Consider the following 15,717-nt stretch of genomic DNA (forward strand, 5'->3'; position numbering starts at 1 on the left):
CAATGCCAAACCAAAAAATCTGTTTCTACCAACTCCCACTAAACCAGGATCACCATGAAGTGCAAAAGGGAGAGTTCCAAGTCTATACTGGAACATGTACTATTTCCTAATATCCTTGGTCATTTCTTTGACCAAGGCAACAATCATATTTTCTCCTCGAAACATAGTCTTTTCTCATAGGAATATTGCTTATGAAATGACCCAGCAGTTTCCTCCCTTCCTTGCCCTTCAGCCTAATCTGAATTATATTCCCAATACAGATTGGGAATGGGAGAACCCCACCAAATGCTATGAGGATAGCTATCCTCCTTATTGATTACAGTTTTCCTCTTGGGCTCAGGTAGCAGGGCCACCTATCATCCCAACCAGTTATGTTGGAATAATTGGAATAGGTAACTTTTCACAAATATCAAGATACCTATCACAAAAGTCAACAACAGAAATGTTAAAATAAATAGACAGATATACACACCTAGCAACAGATACATGACTAGGCCAAATACTTATTTACCCACTTTAGAATATAATGACTACTTTTTTTTTAATTGTGTTCATGGTTTCTACTAAGCATTTGGTCTGATTATAAAAACTTTCCATAAGAGAAAAAAAAAGACAAGAATCTGATTTAAATACCATCAAAACTGGTCCTTCAGGTCTTAGCCTGAGAGCACATATATGATACAGGATAAAACATCCTTAACTCAGTTTTACTTCAGGTAATTGTCCCAGTTTTCAATTAATCATGTCATAACAATTCCACCTTAAGCCAGACTCAGGAATAATCAGATGGGTTTTTATTCAAAAGAACACCACTGGGAAACTGAGTCAGAAGGATCCCACCTTAAGCAGAGGCCAAGAATATCCTCACAACTCTTGCCCAGACACTATCTTCTACCTGTAGCAACAGGATCACATTCTTCTGAGATAGCTTGTGGCATATTCCTTTCAGATGGTAGAACACTGGCTTAATGATCCATCATACAATCATACCTGAATTTAAAACTCCAAATAATATTAGCTAGAGTTCCAAGGGATTTTATTTCTAATAGCAAATCTCATTAATCATAGCTTCAAAATTAACCAAAGCTGTCAAGGATTACATATCCTAAATAGATATTGACTATGACCTTACATTGATAATGATAAAAAAATTCATCCTAGAAAGTTCACAATTTGTCTTTCATATCTAAGAAGATGATTTTAAGTTCAACATCACACAAATCATTTTGCTTTTAAAATGCTCAATACATAGAAAAATTCTAAATTGCATATTGTCTATGGCAGAAACATGTTCAAAGGGACAAAGGCAAAAGCTATTCTCAGAGTTCCCTTAAATAATAGGTACAACTTTAATATGACCCAATACAATCAATTAAAACAAAATTTGATAAACTACACATGCATAAAAGATTTCACTTAACATCTTTGACCCTTTTTATAACAAAAATTCATTCTGGTATGAGATAAACATTAAAAAATCATTTTTATATAAGAAACTTGTAAATTATCAATAAATTTGTTCCTTGTTTGGAGAATATAAAACCTAAACAAACTCTTTTTCCAGAGCTGTCAAAATGGTAATTTCCCTGGTGCAAAGTCAGTTTTTACAGGTCATAAATTGTCTTTAACAATCCATTCTTGAAGTTCCTCCACAGATCATTTAGCCTTGGTATGGAGTCCACCTCTTCTCAGCTTCTGGACCACAGTCTTGATCATCAGTAATATCTAATAAGGTCCTTCTCACTCTGAGCCTTCCAGGATTTAAAAAGCACCCAGTCTCCTGGAATTAAAAACTCCAAAGATATTGTCTGGATCAGCAATTCTTGCTTCCCAAGGGCTGAAAAGGGATGAGGACATGGCCAGTAAATGTTCCACTAATTCTTCAAGCAGCAGAGAGAGGAAAGCTTTCACCCATCTCAGTTTCTCCACTGGTATCATTTCATTAAAACTTAATCTAAATATTCTGGAGCCAGATTCCCTCCCTTTGGAGGGACACTTCCTCAATATCTTCCCATCTATCTCTGGACATATTACACACCCTTTAGACACAATTTGCTCTGCAATTATACACATCCCTATATGCCAAGCCCTCCTGTCTCTACCTCTTTGTTGGAGAAAGCAAGACAAAACTTTAAAATTAATATTGTAAATAGTTTTGGACTAAATTTCACAAAATTTATACCATATATCTAACTGGGATGACAAAATGTTAAAGCACAGCCCCAATATACAATTTAGCAAGCAACATAGCTTAAATATATTTCATCTAATTAGGAGATACAAACATGTGACCTCTTTAGGTTAGTTATCAGAGAACCAAAATTTTCAACTTAATTCAAATACAGATTTAAATTTCTAGTAACAATACTTCAGTATCAATGCACACATTTCTAAAATCTTATGCCAAAATAAACAAGTTTACAATTTTAGCACACAGATGTCTGGCTACAGATCTATGGCCGAATGACTACCTCACCCTCTATGCCAGACATGATGGGGAGGGGGCTCATGTCAAAGATGTTGGAGTACCAGTGCAAACCCCAGAAGAATTCAGGCCAGCCAGGGATACTTCCCTAGTCAAGATAGATTACACAAAACTGAGAAGCTTGGAAAATCCCAGAAAGGACAGTTTACCTCAGATGGCTTTTGATTATAAATTGGGCCTACTTAAAAACATAATAGGTGAACTCAATTTAAATAATAGTGCCAAGCAACTCAAAACTTATGCTCAGAAACCCCAGAATCTGCTAAAAATGCTTTTAACAGTTCCTGTAACTTTTAACTATTTCTGCAGACACAAATTGGACAGTTCTGGGTCCAAAGAAATGTCCTTTTTTTTTTTTTTTTTTGGTGCGGTAGTTGTACATATCCCTATACAGTTAGATTTTCTCAAAAGTCATCACACATTGCTTGAGCACCCCAATGGCTTTTGTAATACAATACAGTTAAAATCTCCCCAGTCAAAGCCTTATTCAGCATTCTCCTCCCATCAGGTAATTGCTAATATCCTTCAAGGGGTTTTTATTGCTCCAATATCTTCCAAACTTTTTCTCTTCTTCTTTAGAACACATTGGGCCTGCCTCTGTTTTACACAAAGTAGGGATAAGACAAACATTCATTTCCCACTCCTCTTTCTACAAAGCCACTTCCTTTAAACATTTTTCTCATCAATTAAATAGTTTCCCACTATCTCAGGGGTTATTCCCTTCTGATGCTCTCTAACATATGACTAAATTGTTTACTTCCCCAAAGTCTTATATTAATCCATAAGTCTCATCTGATTTCTTAAGGAGCAAAATAGGAATATTGAAAGGGGACATAAAGAGTTTTAATAGTCCATCCTTCACAAGTCCCTTTATTACTGATTGCAATCTTATTTTTTCCCTCCAGTGATATAGGATATTGTTTAATACACACACCACATCTTCTGGATTTTTCAGATTGATTTTAAATGAGGAATTTTTAAGCTTGCCTTATCGCTGCCATTCACATTCTACCAAGAGGTTGCATTTTAAATACTACATGATGTTTCAACATCTTTAATTCCAATACCAATTGTATAATTCAATCTCTGCCTCACAAATTATATTCCATCTCTGGAATTTACACCTATCCTTTAATTTTTCCCATATACAGGAGTGACTTCTATATAGATACACAGACATCTTTTCCTTTATTCCCATCTATTAACAGTTCCTTAAATTTTGGACTAATTTACAGATTGAAGATCTCTCCACTCCAGTAACTCCCCTTTTTTACTCTTGTTCTACACACACAGTAATTACCAATTGTAGGTTTTTAATATAAGGAAGTCTTAGAATTTTCATAAGTAATAGCCAAATTCCTAAGTAATAGTTATAATTTCCTCTTAACTCAAGCAAAATGGAAATACCCAATCTCCTAAATTACATTTGTTGAGTTAGCAAGGCTGATAGTAAGTTTTTAAATACATTTTCCAATTCTTGGTTTTTTTCCAGAATATATTCCAATAACATTTAGGGTATTAGATAACAAACCAAATCTGAGTTCTATGATCTCAGAAAGAAGCCATTGATTATCAGTTCAAATAGAACAGAACCAATCTGTATCACAACCAATTAAGTTTTCAATTTTAACACATATACCAATTTAAAGTTATTTTTAAAAAATTAACCAGTACTTTAGTTTGTAATGTTCCCTAAAATCTACCTAGATGTTTCATTCAAGCAGAATCGCCTTTTAGTTGTTTTCCTGATTCCCACAAACCTCTTCTTTTTTGTAAGCCAGGAAAGAATTAAGCACCCATTCCTGCTCCATATAAGTTTTACCTTGAGATTCTTCCTGGCAGGATTCCACAGGCTTGAGTTCTAAGAAAAAAGTCACAGGCATCTTGCTAACTAGAGTCTTTAAAGTGGTAATGCTGCTTATCTATTTACTAAAAGTTCCCAAACTCTCTATCCCTTTCAGTCTACACTCTTCTCATTTCCACATACTTAAATCTTCTCATTCATCTTTCTATATACATATATCTCCTTTCTACTTGCTTTTACCATCTCCACCATATTAAATATATTTTCCTTTTCTCTCTTCTTTTCTGCAAAGCTGCTGCAGTCAGCCAGACTCAGAAGGAGAGAAAGAGAAAAAAAAATTTTCTTTCCTTGGGCTAAGAAGCCTAGAGTTAGCTCCCAAATTATCTTCCCAAGATCAAAAACCAATGCACTCACCTATCCAGAGTAACTTCAGTTTCATACATTTACATACAGATTTAAGTCTTACATACTCAGCCCTGGGAGCATCCTTCCCATACAGAGCAACAATATTTAATCATTTTCTTTTTACTTTTGCTCTTATGTTTTGGTAGTCCATCCCATATTGCTTAATCTATTTCCCAAGAGATTATCTATTGGTACTTCTATTTTTTTTCTGCAGAGGAAGACTTGGACTGAGTTCTTCTCATTTTGAATATTTGATCAGGCTTTTCAGAATCAATTATGCTTAGATCCTAGTTTCTTACACCCAATTAAGTGGAGTCCCATCAAACCCTCAATCACCCAATGGCCCTTATCCTCCAGAAATCTAGTGCCCTAAAGGTTCTAAAATCTAGATTATCTTGCTTTTTGTTTTTGTGCACAAAAATTGCCTGACTGCTGTCCTTTCACTGAGCAGTCAGGTTTTCAGCTGCATATTTACTTTTACATTACACCGAGTCTCTCTGCTTTGAGTCACTTTTGCTCAAAGGAGAGGAAGAGACTCTCAAGCCATGGCAAACTGCTGAAATGGGGCAGAGCACCTTTTGCCAAGTTCCAAGAGCCTGGTGATCCCCAATCATCACATGATCCTGGACGAGCCCCCAGCCTGTGTGGTACCAGAACCTACCCATTAAATTTCAGAGATCTCTCAAGGTGTAAAGAAAAAGTTTTATTCATTCTCATGGGAAACAGGTGTCATTATCATCATATGAGGTAAAAGTGAAGCCCTGAACATAAGTATCATAAGATATATATATATTTCCTAATACAGTATTAACTCCCTTTGCTGGCTTATCCTTGTTAGCTGAGAATGTAGCCTTACATTCTAAGCACAAAAGCTATATATATTTTTAAACTATATTGGGAAGCGTTAATCATTAAAACAATCTGGCACTAACTAGGAAAACTAGTGCTAGATCAGTGGGAAATGGGGCAAAAGCACATAAATTTGAATTTAAATAAAGACATGTCTTTTTTTGACTCTGAGATATGTGTTCTCAATGTATGGGATGGGTGAATATGGTCTAGGTCAGTTTGTGCTATACATTCCCAGAATTGTTCTGTCCACTTATATCCTGGGAAGTTTTTGTCAGGGAAAAAGGACAGAGGAAAATGGGAAGCTGATCCTACAGCTTGGTTAATTTATAGTTGTTTTTTTTGAAGAAATATCAAACTCTTCCTATTTACAAGGGTAGACATTAACTACTGTGGAGAGGAGAAGAATCGAATGAGATTATAGAAAGTGGATAGAAAATATAATTTCTCTTATAACAATAAGGAGAAAAGGTACTAATTCTTGGCAGTAAATTGGATGTTTTAGGTGAGGAAGAATATTAAGGCAAAGTTGACTTCAAACTTAGAAACCTGGGAGCCTGAGAACATGTTGGTGCATTAATGTTATTTGGGAAAAGAACAGTTTTGGGGATCTAATATAAAGAAGTAGAGTTCTAGGGAGAAGTTCCTAATAGTAGTATTAGAGACTTGGAAATCATCTTTACAGAGGCCATAAATGAAGCAATAGGAATAGATGGAGATCTCTAAGAGAGAGGGTATAGAAAGAAAAGAAAAAGGTAGTGTTGAAGTTCAAAAGAAGAACTCAAAAGGTTGGGTTCACTGACTTAAAAGAATTTGTAGGCTTGAATTCATCTCCAAGTCAAGGAGCAAAGTTTATAGTAATTGTAATGTCAATTGAAGCAGGCTAAGTTCCAAAAGGATTTTTAGCAAAAAATGAGATGAAAGAAGATAAATTTATAGGACAAAGTTAGATCAGAGCTTCATGTTATTTATTTGCTAATTTTATGGCTTGCAGGTAGGGTTGAGGGGTGGCCTATTCACTATTGTCTCAGGAACTTGGTTATCACTGACCAGCAAATTATTTATCTGTCAATCAGCAATGTTAGTAGCCTGTCCTAAGGCGAGAAGATTTTAGAATCATTGACAGCAGATTGTTAAAACAATAGCACTCTAAAATTAGGGGACCTTAGGATTACTGCTGTATTTCCCATAGAAGCTGTCTCCTTTTCAGATATATGTAGAGCTTTAAGAAACAGGTGCATTTAGTGGATGGGATGACTGTGAGGAGGTCAACAAGAGAAAGAAAAAGATCAAAGAGAGGAGAGGAGAACCTCAAGAAAACAAATATGGAAGCCAAGAAAATGAAGCTGCCACAGAGGAGGTGGTCCATAGCTGCAGATACGGGAACTAAGCATTAAAAAGGCCTTTGGGTTTGGCTAAATTTCTGCAGAAGGAAACCAGATTGCTAGAAGTAAAAAAAGTAAGTGTATAGTAAGAAACTGGAAGCAGGAAATGTATGGTATTCTTCATAGAAGTTTGTGAGTGAAGGGGAACAGAAAGTCATAGTAGTGTAGCTTAAGGAAGTACCAGAGTTGAAGGCAAGGTTTTTGGGTTGATTGGGTTTTTTTGTTTTGTTTCGTGTGGGTTTTTTTTTTTTTTTTTTTTTGTGGTGGGGGAGACGACGATTGTGGTGATGGTGGTGGTGGTTTTAGATTAGAGAAGAACTGAGACTATTCATACCTTGAGAAATAGCTCATAAAGGAGAAAAGATTGAAGGTATGTGAAAGGGCATGGTGGAGCCATGTTATGAATGAGGTAAGGGATAGTACTCAAAGTGCAGGTAGAAAATGGAAGGAAGAGGCACCTCTTCCTCTTTGACTAGGGCACAAAACAAAGATATATATTTTTCTTAAATGAACTTATAGAATAAATCCATAGCCTCATTGAAACACTCCACTATCTTTTCCTATAATTTTTATCATGTATACTATCATGGGCAAGCCTTCTATCAAACACAAAGTATTTGAATTATACTGTATTACCTCTGATACAAAATGTACAGTACAATGTAAGAAGAATGTGTTCTACAAAGGAAAAAACATCTTTTATTTGTACAATTTTATGTAATCATTAACATAAACTCTATAGACTTATCCATGCTATTTGTATCTCTTTCACTGTGCCAAGATGTTACTGTAGATATGCATTAATAAGTAGTCGATTATTCCTTTGTTGACATATCTGTTCTTGGTCTGATGATTTATTTATTTAGCTAAATCTATTGTACTCTTCTGGAATATTTCAGTATCTCACAAAGGTGTTAAAAATCTATATTTGTCCTTGGAACAAAATGTAAATTCCAGCAAAGTTTATCTCATTGTCAGTCTCAGCAATTTTTAAAATACATATTCTAGCAGAAACTACTGAGAACAGGAATTTTCAAATAAACAGTACTGTTATTGAGTTGAGAATAAATCTATCAAGGACCATTTATTAAGAGCTTACTGGGTGACAGGCACCATGCAAGGCAATGTGATCACAAATACAAAAATGAGAGTCTTGACACTCAAGCACCTTCCATTCTGTCTAAAGAGATACTTGTGTACATAAGTATCTGCAATGTTTAGTCTATATTGGATTATTTGCTGTCTGTGGCAGGCAGAGAAGGAGAAAAATTTGAGATACAAGATTTTGCAAAAGTGAATGTTGAAAAGTATTTTTGCATTTATTTGGGAAAAAGCTACAAAATTGAAAAAAAAAGTACGTGAAAACAAGCAAATGCAAGATAATTTTGCAAGGGAGTTAATCGTAGATGGAGAAAACAGAAAAAGCTTCATGTTGGATGTGGCATTAGAAATAAAAGCAGAAAGCTGCTTTCCAACCTTACAAAAAATAGGGAAGCAGACTTTGCTCTCAACATTCAGATGCAGATACCTTGCCCTAATCAAAGGGGAAGAGGTATCTTTTCCTGATATTTTCTACCTGAACTTTTAGTACTATCCCTTACCTCTTTCATAACATGGCTCCATCATGCTCTTTCACATAACTTCAATCTTTCCTCCTCTATAAGCTATTTCTCAAGGTATGAATAGTCTCTGTTTTCCTCTAATCTGAAACAACTACCACCACAACAACTCTCTTCCTCTCACCACACACACACACACACACACACACACACACACACACACACAAATAAAAACAAAACAAAACAAAACAAAACCAATCAATCCAAAAACCTTGCCTTCAACTCTGGTACTTTCTTAAGCTACACTACTATGACTTTCTGTTTCCCTTCACTCACAAACTTCTATGAAGAATACTATATACTTCCTAACTCTAGTTTCTTACTATACGCTTACTTTTTTTACTTCTAGCAATCTGGTTTCCTTCCGCAGAAATTTAGCCAAGCCCAAAGGCCTTTTTAATGCTTAATTCCCATACCTGCAGCTATGGGCCACCTCCTCTGTGACAACTTCATTTTCTTGGCTTCTATATTTATTCTATAAGAAATAATGAAGAGATTGATTTCAAAAAAGCCTGGAAAGACATATGAATTCAGATTCATTGAAGTGAGTAGAAACAGGAGAACATTATATTCAGTATCAGCAAGATTATGTGATGATCAACTGTGATGGTATTAGCTCTTCTCAGCAATGCAGTGATTTAATAATAGATAATAATAACAATAGATTATGGGATGGAAAATGCCATCTGCCTCCAGAAAGAGATCTATGAAGATTGAATGTGTATCAAAGTATAGTATATTCATCTTTGTTTGTTTGCTTTTTTTCTCATGTTTTTTTCTGCCTTTTGATCTGATTTTTCTTGAACAATATGACAAATATGGAAATATATTTAAAAGGATTGCATATGTTTAATGAATTTCAGATTGTTTGCTTTCTTGGGGAAGGGGAAAGTAAGGGAAGGAGGGAGAAAGAAAAATTTGGAACACAAAGTCATACAAAAGTGAATGTTGGAGTGAATCAGAACCACAAAGAGCAATGAATGGAAGCTGAAAGTAACAAAATTATTTGATAAAAGGAAAAAAATTTCCTAACAATGAGAGCTATCTAAAAGCAAAATGAACTACTTTAGGATTCCTTGATTTGAACTGATGTAACACTACCAGAAGAATGTTAGTATTAAAAGGATAGTATTCTGTGGCAATGGACAACTTGGAATTATTGATGCAATATTTCCTAAATGTAATCTATTCAATTTGGGATACAGTTCACTGTTTATCTGTTTATTACCCCTTTCCTATGTTTACATACAACTCAAAAGCTTGCCAATTCATTTGCATGTCATTGTTTCAACAATAAGCATTTTCACTTTGTTTTTCTGGTTAGGCTGATTTCTTTTGCATTAAATATAGATCTCATTGAGAAGATAATGAATTGATTGATTTATTAATTAGAAAACTTATGTGGTGTACAGATTACAAATTACTATTTAATCAATAAAACAGACTTTTTCTTGGCTTCTTTTCAGTAGCTTTTTGATCTTCACTCCTTCATATTCTTGTATATATTTGACACGAATAAAATCGCACTTCTAAATCAATCTAAAATTTATAGTTTTCATTAATTCAGTCAGGTCTATGTAAATAAATGTATATAGTTTTAATTGTTTTAATACTCATTCTTATCAAATTAATTTATATCAAAATGGAGAAGACATACAAAATCCTCTATTCAAAAATATCAAAGTAATTATTTAGGATTTTTATTTAAATATCTTTCCATTATTTTAATCTTAGCCTAAGAGATTGTCACTTTCAGTTCCCATCATTCAGGAGACATTACAAGTTATTTGCTTTTGACAGAACTGCAAATATCCCCAAAGAAAACAGTATCTTCTCTAATTCTAACCTATTTAAGCATTAAACTGGGCACTGATCATGATTTTACAGAAATATGTGTTGATACTTTATTGAATTGTTAATCTAGATAATTTCTGTAACATCCTGTCTGTGTAGAGCCTCTTTTACCAATTTAAGCAATCCATGTTTCATATCAGTCCTCTGGAAACATTTTTGGTCATTGAATTGAGCATAGTTCTTACAGCTTTCAAGTTATTTGTTTTTATGGTTGTATTAGAGTTTTTATACTATAAATCATTCTCCTGCTTCTGCCCCTGTCAATCAGTTTATAAAAGTTCTTAAAATTATTCAATTTGTAATATTAATGTAACAACATAAATTATCTTTTGTTTCTGCTCACTTTACATCAGTTCATATGTCTTTCTTTGTCTCTTTGGAATCATTTATTTTTTTCATTTCTTACACCACTATAATATTCCACATTCATATATACCACTGACACCCCCTTAGTTTCTCCTTTTTTGCCATTACAAAAGGCATTGTTATAAATATTTTGTTAGATAAAGGATCTTTTCTTCTTTCTTTGTTCTCTTTGGAGTATGTGTGTGTGTGTGTGTGTGTGTGTGTGTGTGTGTGTGTGTGTGTGTATTTTTTTTGCTGAGGCAATTGGGATTAAGTGACATGCCCAGGGTCACACAGCCAGAAGATATTAAGTGTCTGAGACCAGATGCCATCTAGCTGCCCTACTTTGGAGTATAATTCTAAGTTGTTTTTCAGAATGGTTGTATATCTTAACAGATCCATTAGCATTGCATCATTGTAGCTGTTTTTCCACAGATCTTCTAATATTCAATTAGTAAATAAATCCTTATTAAGTGCTTACTATGTTCTAAGCCTTTATCATTTTCCTTTTTTGTCATCTTTGCCACATTGATAGGCATAAAGTATAAAGCAGTATAATCTGCTTTGATTAGTAATCATTTAAAGCACGTGTTTATTAATATGGCTATAAAAAGCCTGAGTTTTCTTTCTTGGGGAGCTGATTGTTCTTACCCTTAAACCATCTGTCAATTGGGGAATATCTTTTATTCTTATAAATTTGAGTTGATTCTCTATATTTCTTGACAATGAGACCTTTATTACAGAACATTTTCCCCAGTTGTTTACCTTTTAATTATAGCTTTATTTGACTTGTTTGTACAAAACCCTTTTAATTTTGTATAATCAAAATTATCTGTTTTATCTTTTTGTAATTCTCTCTATCCTTTATTTGGTCATGAAATTTTTCCTATCCATATTATCTGCTAGAAACTTTCCCCAATTTTTCCCTCCCTTAATTATTTCTTATTTATCATTATATATTGCTTGTTTGTGCATCTTTATTTGCTTGTTGTCTCCTCCTTTAGGTTGAGGGCAGAAATTATCTTTTGCCACTGTCTTAGCATAATTCCTAAGGACACATAGTAGGCACTTAACAAATGTTTATTAACTATTTCACTGACTGATGGACACTAATGATATCATGGGTTACTGAAGCAACTGTTTGATTTTTTTTTAACTCAGAATTGTAGTCTTAGCAGATATACATGTTATTGGTGTCTTCCCTCATACACCCAAAAAACTCCTTCACAGTTCTATAAATAGTGTAGCTAGGTGGCATATAGTACTACACAATAGATAGAGCACTGGTCTTGGAGTCAGGAAATCCTGGGTTCAAATCCTATCTCAGATACTAATTATATGACTCTTGGCAAGTCACTTAACCTGTCTGCCTCAGTTCCATCATCTGTATAAAGGGAATAGTATTAGAACCTGCTTCAAAAGTTATTGTGCAGCTCAAATGAGATTACATATATAAAACTCTTCATAAAGTATCCCAAGATTTTTGTGATGCCTTTTATAAATGCTAACTTATTATTAGCATCAAGATCATATCATCCAGTTGCTCAAAGTTTGAGCCTCAAATCACCCTGTTATAGTCTGGAGTATAGTCTTAAAATTATATTGTTTCTGTTTCTCTTTCTTTAAAGAGACTCCTCTCCTTTTACCTCATGATTGTGAATTTCCACAAAGCTGAATAACCTATTCCTTCATCTCTTCCTCTTGAACAAAGAATACTCTTACTTTGCTATATTCTAGTTGTTAGTATTTTTTTTCCTGAGGCAATTGGGGTTAAGTGACTTGCCCGGGCTCACACAGCTACTTCGTATTAAGTATCTGAAGCCTGACTTCAGGATTGGTGCTCTATCCACTGTACCACCTAGCTGCCCCCTTGTTAGTATTATTTTTATGATGCCCATAAAGTCATATTTATGGTCCCCAAGTTAAATATTTCTAGTTCTCTTATTAGTTATGGTTCATCCATTGGTTTATGGATATCAGAAATATTATAATTCCTTCTCCTTTTGTCAATAATTATCTCCAGGGGATTACAGGGATCACCTCTTCTGCTAGTCTTTCTGTCAGCATTTCTATGTTGATGTGTCTGTAACTTCTCTTGTACAAATATTTCACCTTGTTCAAAAGCAGTATTTTTTCTTTGTAGTTAGAAATGTTTTCACTCTGCTGTATGTAGAAGAACATTGCTCATGTTTTCAGGGGGTTGGTTATTAACTAATTCCTTAGTCTTCTTTTTTGACAGGTCAAGAAGTAGTTTTCAAATGCCTGGGAGAAGGAATTCTTGAAAAAGCCTTTCAAGGATACAATGCTTGTATTTTTGCCTATGGGCAGACAGGTAAGAATTTTCATTTTGTATTTATATGTAAAAATATATCTTTATGATCAGCAAATGTTACATATCAAAGCTTGATTTATTGTTTTGTTGATTAGTTAAACTTAAGAAAATGATAGAGAAAATATTAATAATGAAGATTAAACTCCAAAGTGCTTCTGGACTTGAGCAAATGATGGAGAAAATGTTATTAATGCAGACTAAACTTAAAGTGTGTTGTGAATACTTTTTTTTTCCTTGGAAAGCTGGTTGTTGAACATTTACCGGCATGTTCCTTACTGGAAGGGATCTCAAACATCATCTTGCCCACTACCTTCATTTTTACAGATGAAGATTAACAATGGTCCATAAAGTACTCTAGAAAAGTGAAGTATTATTATTTGGTTAAATAGATATTATTGATCTCATTGTAATGTCATCTCAGTATAATCTCATTGATATGTCTTCCTTCCAACAAGATTGCAACCAAGCCATATCTCATTTTGTGTTACTCTGGCACATGCCCTTTAATAGGTCCTCCCACAGGGATTTCATATTGGAAATCTTCCTCAAATTCTTGACATTGTGCAAATACCAACAAAGCTTATGTGATATTTGAGGTTTTCCCTTGCCTCTGGCAAGAAGACCATTCCATCTCCTTTCCCAACTATACAGCTCTAGTGATAACTTCTATGCTACTGTTTCTGTAAAATTCCCGATTTTATTACTGACCAAAAAAAATTTTATTTAGCTCTCTACATTTTGCTAATTAACCTAATTGTCACACAGGTAGTTAAATGTAATCAGATCTTGATTATTTGTTTTAATTAAACATGTTGAGAATTATTTAACTACAATTTGTCTGCTTGGAGTGATGGTTGACGGTAAAGACTTTGTTGATTGTCCATTCCACTTTTTTCTACCTTGTATTTATTTTCAGACACTCCACTTTCCCAACAGCATCTGTACTTGATATTTAGAATTAGTTTCCTGGTATGGATTATACAGAAAACTAAGATTTTATTGTAAGGAAAAACATTTTTATGATCATAGATCTACAGCATGTAGTCCAATCCTCTCATTTTACAGAGAAGGAAACTGAGGGTCAGAGAAATTGAATGATTTTTCTAAGATCACAGTGGTAGTAAGTAACAAAATCAGAATTTGGATTCAAGTCCTATTACTCCAAGTTCCATAGTTTTTCCATTGTACATGGTGTTTCCCTTGAATTGTAAAGGAAAGGAGACTGTATTGGAATCAGGAAATCTGTGTCTAGTTTGTTTGTCCATGAGTATTTAGGTCTTTATCTCAATAACTTAATATATCTATAAAATGGGGAGTAATTATGCCTTCTCTTCCTATTTCACATAGTTATTTTAAAGATCCAATAAAGTAAGAAATATCAAGTCAACAGCTATTTATATATTAAGTGCCAACTCAGTGTGTGGCTTCTATGCTAAGCTTCAGGAAAACAAAAAGAGGCAAAAAGAAAGCTTTCAAGAAGTTCATAATTTAATGGGGAAAACAACAAAGGTGTACATAAGATAAACTATATATAATCATAGAAGGAAGGCATTATTCTTAAGGAATTTGGGGAAGGCTTCTTGGAGAAGGTGGGGTTTTAGCTAGGACATGTTTAAGAATATTTATCCTTGATAATTAGGCGTGAAATATACTGATCAGACCCACAGTGGGCAGATGATAGCTTTAAATAAAATTGATAATGTTATCTTATATCATCTTTTAGACACCTGATTCATCATCTAATATTGAGTATGAAAACAATTAATGAGAGAGCCAATAAAATGTTTTGAGGATACTAGGAAGTTTCAGAATCTATAAGGCTACATGCAAAATTTTAAATCTCTAATTTAAAGCTTTTTGTTGTTCACTCTTTTCTATTCTTTCCAACTTTTTCTGACCCCATTTGGAGTTTTCTTGACAAAGATACTTGAGTGTTTACTATTTCCCTTTCCAGCTCATTTTACTGATGAGGAAACTGAGGCAAACAGGGTTAAGTGACTTGCTCAGGGTCATACAGGTAGTAAGTGTCTGAAGCTAAATTTGAACTCAGATCTTCCTGACTCCAGGCCCAGGACTATCCTGCATCACCTAGCCATCCCAATTTAAAACTATAAGATACAAAATTCATGAAAGTTAATAAACATTCATTAAGTGCCTGTTTTGTCAGTAATTGTACAACTAGTGATATAAAGAAGGACAAAATGCCATCCCTGTCTTCCAGGAACTCATAGTATGGGAGAGTACAATGCAGTCTTCCTTTATTATCCAAGTACAGTTATAATTATAAAGGGATATATTCAAGCACTATTATGACAGAAAATGTTTTTTCTTTCATTGTTTGCCTCTCTGAAACTAATATGTTATTTATTTATTGGTGAGGCAGTTGGGGTTAAGTGACTTGCCTGGGGTAATACAGCAAGTAAGTATTAAGTGTTTGAGACTGGATTTGAACTTAGGTCCTCCTGACTTCAGAGCCAGTGCTCTACTGCCTGCATCATCTGGCTGCCCCCCCAATTAAATATGTTATACTTTTTTTTGTTTTCCTGTAAAACTGTTTTGTAAAATAATCAGGAAATAATCTATTTTTTTGTCCTAAAAATTTCTTCTCATTCAACCTGTGATTTATAAAAACATGATAG

At 34.1% G+C, this 15,717-nt stretch overlaps 1 protein-coding gene across 3 annotated transcripts in view; it reads left to right on the forward strand.

Moving 5' to 3' along the window:
* The window catches only part of KIF13A (kinesin family member 13A), a 255,185-nt gene that overhangs the window by 132,118 nt on the left and 107,350 nt on the right, over positions 1-15,717 (forward strand). For all 3 annotated transcript variants that reach the window (XM_051970638.1, XM_051970639.1, XM_051970640.1), the window contains exon 5: positions 12,986-13,078. In XM_051970638.1, the coding sequence (XP_051826598.1) occupies positions 12,986-13,078 (93 nt within the window). The remainder of the gene's footprint in view (positions 1-12,985; positions 13,079-15,717) is intronic.

Source organism: Antechinus flavipes, chromosome 1, assembly GCF_016432865.1.
Source record: "Antechinus flavipes isolate AdamAnt ecotype Samford, QLD, Australia chromosome 1, AdamAnt_v2, whole genome shotgun sequence".
NCBI classification, from domain to species: domain Eukaryota; kingdom Metazoa; phylum Chordata; class Mammalia; order Dasyuromorphia; family Dasyuridae; genus Antechinus; species Antechinus flavipes.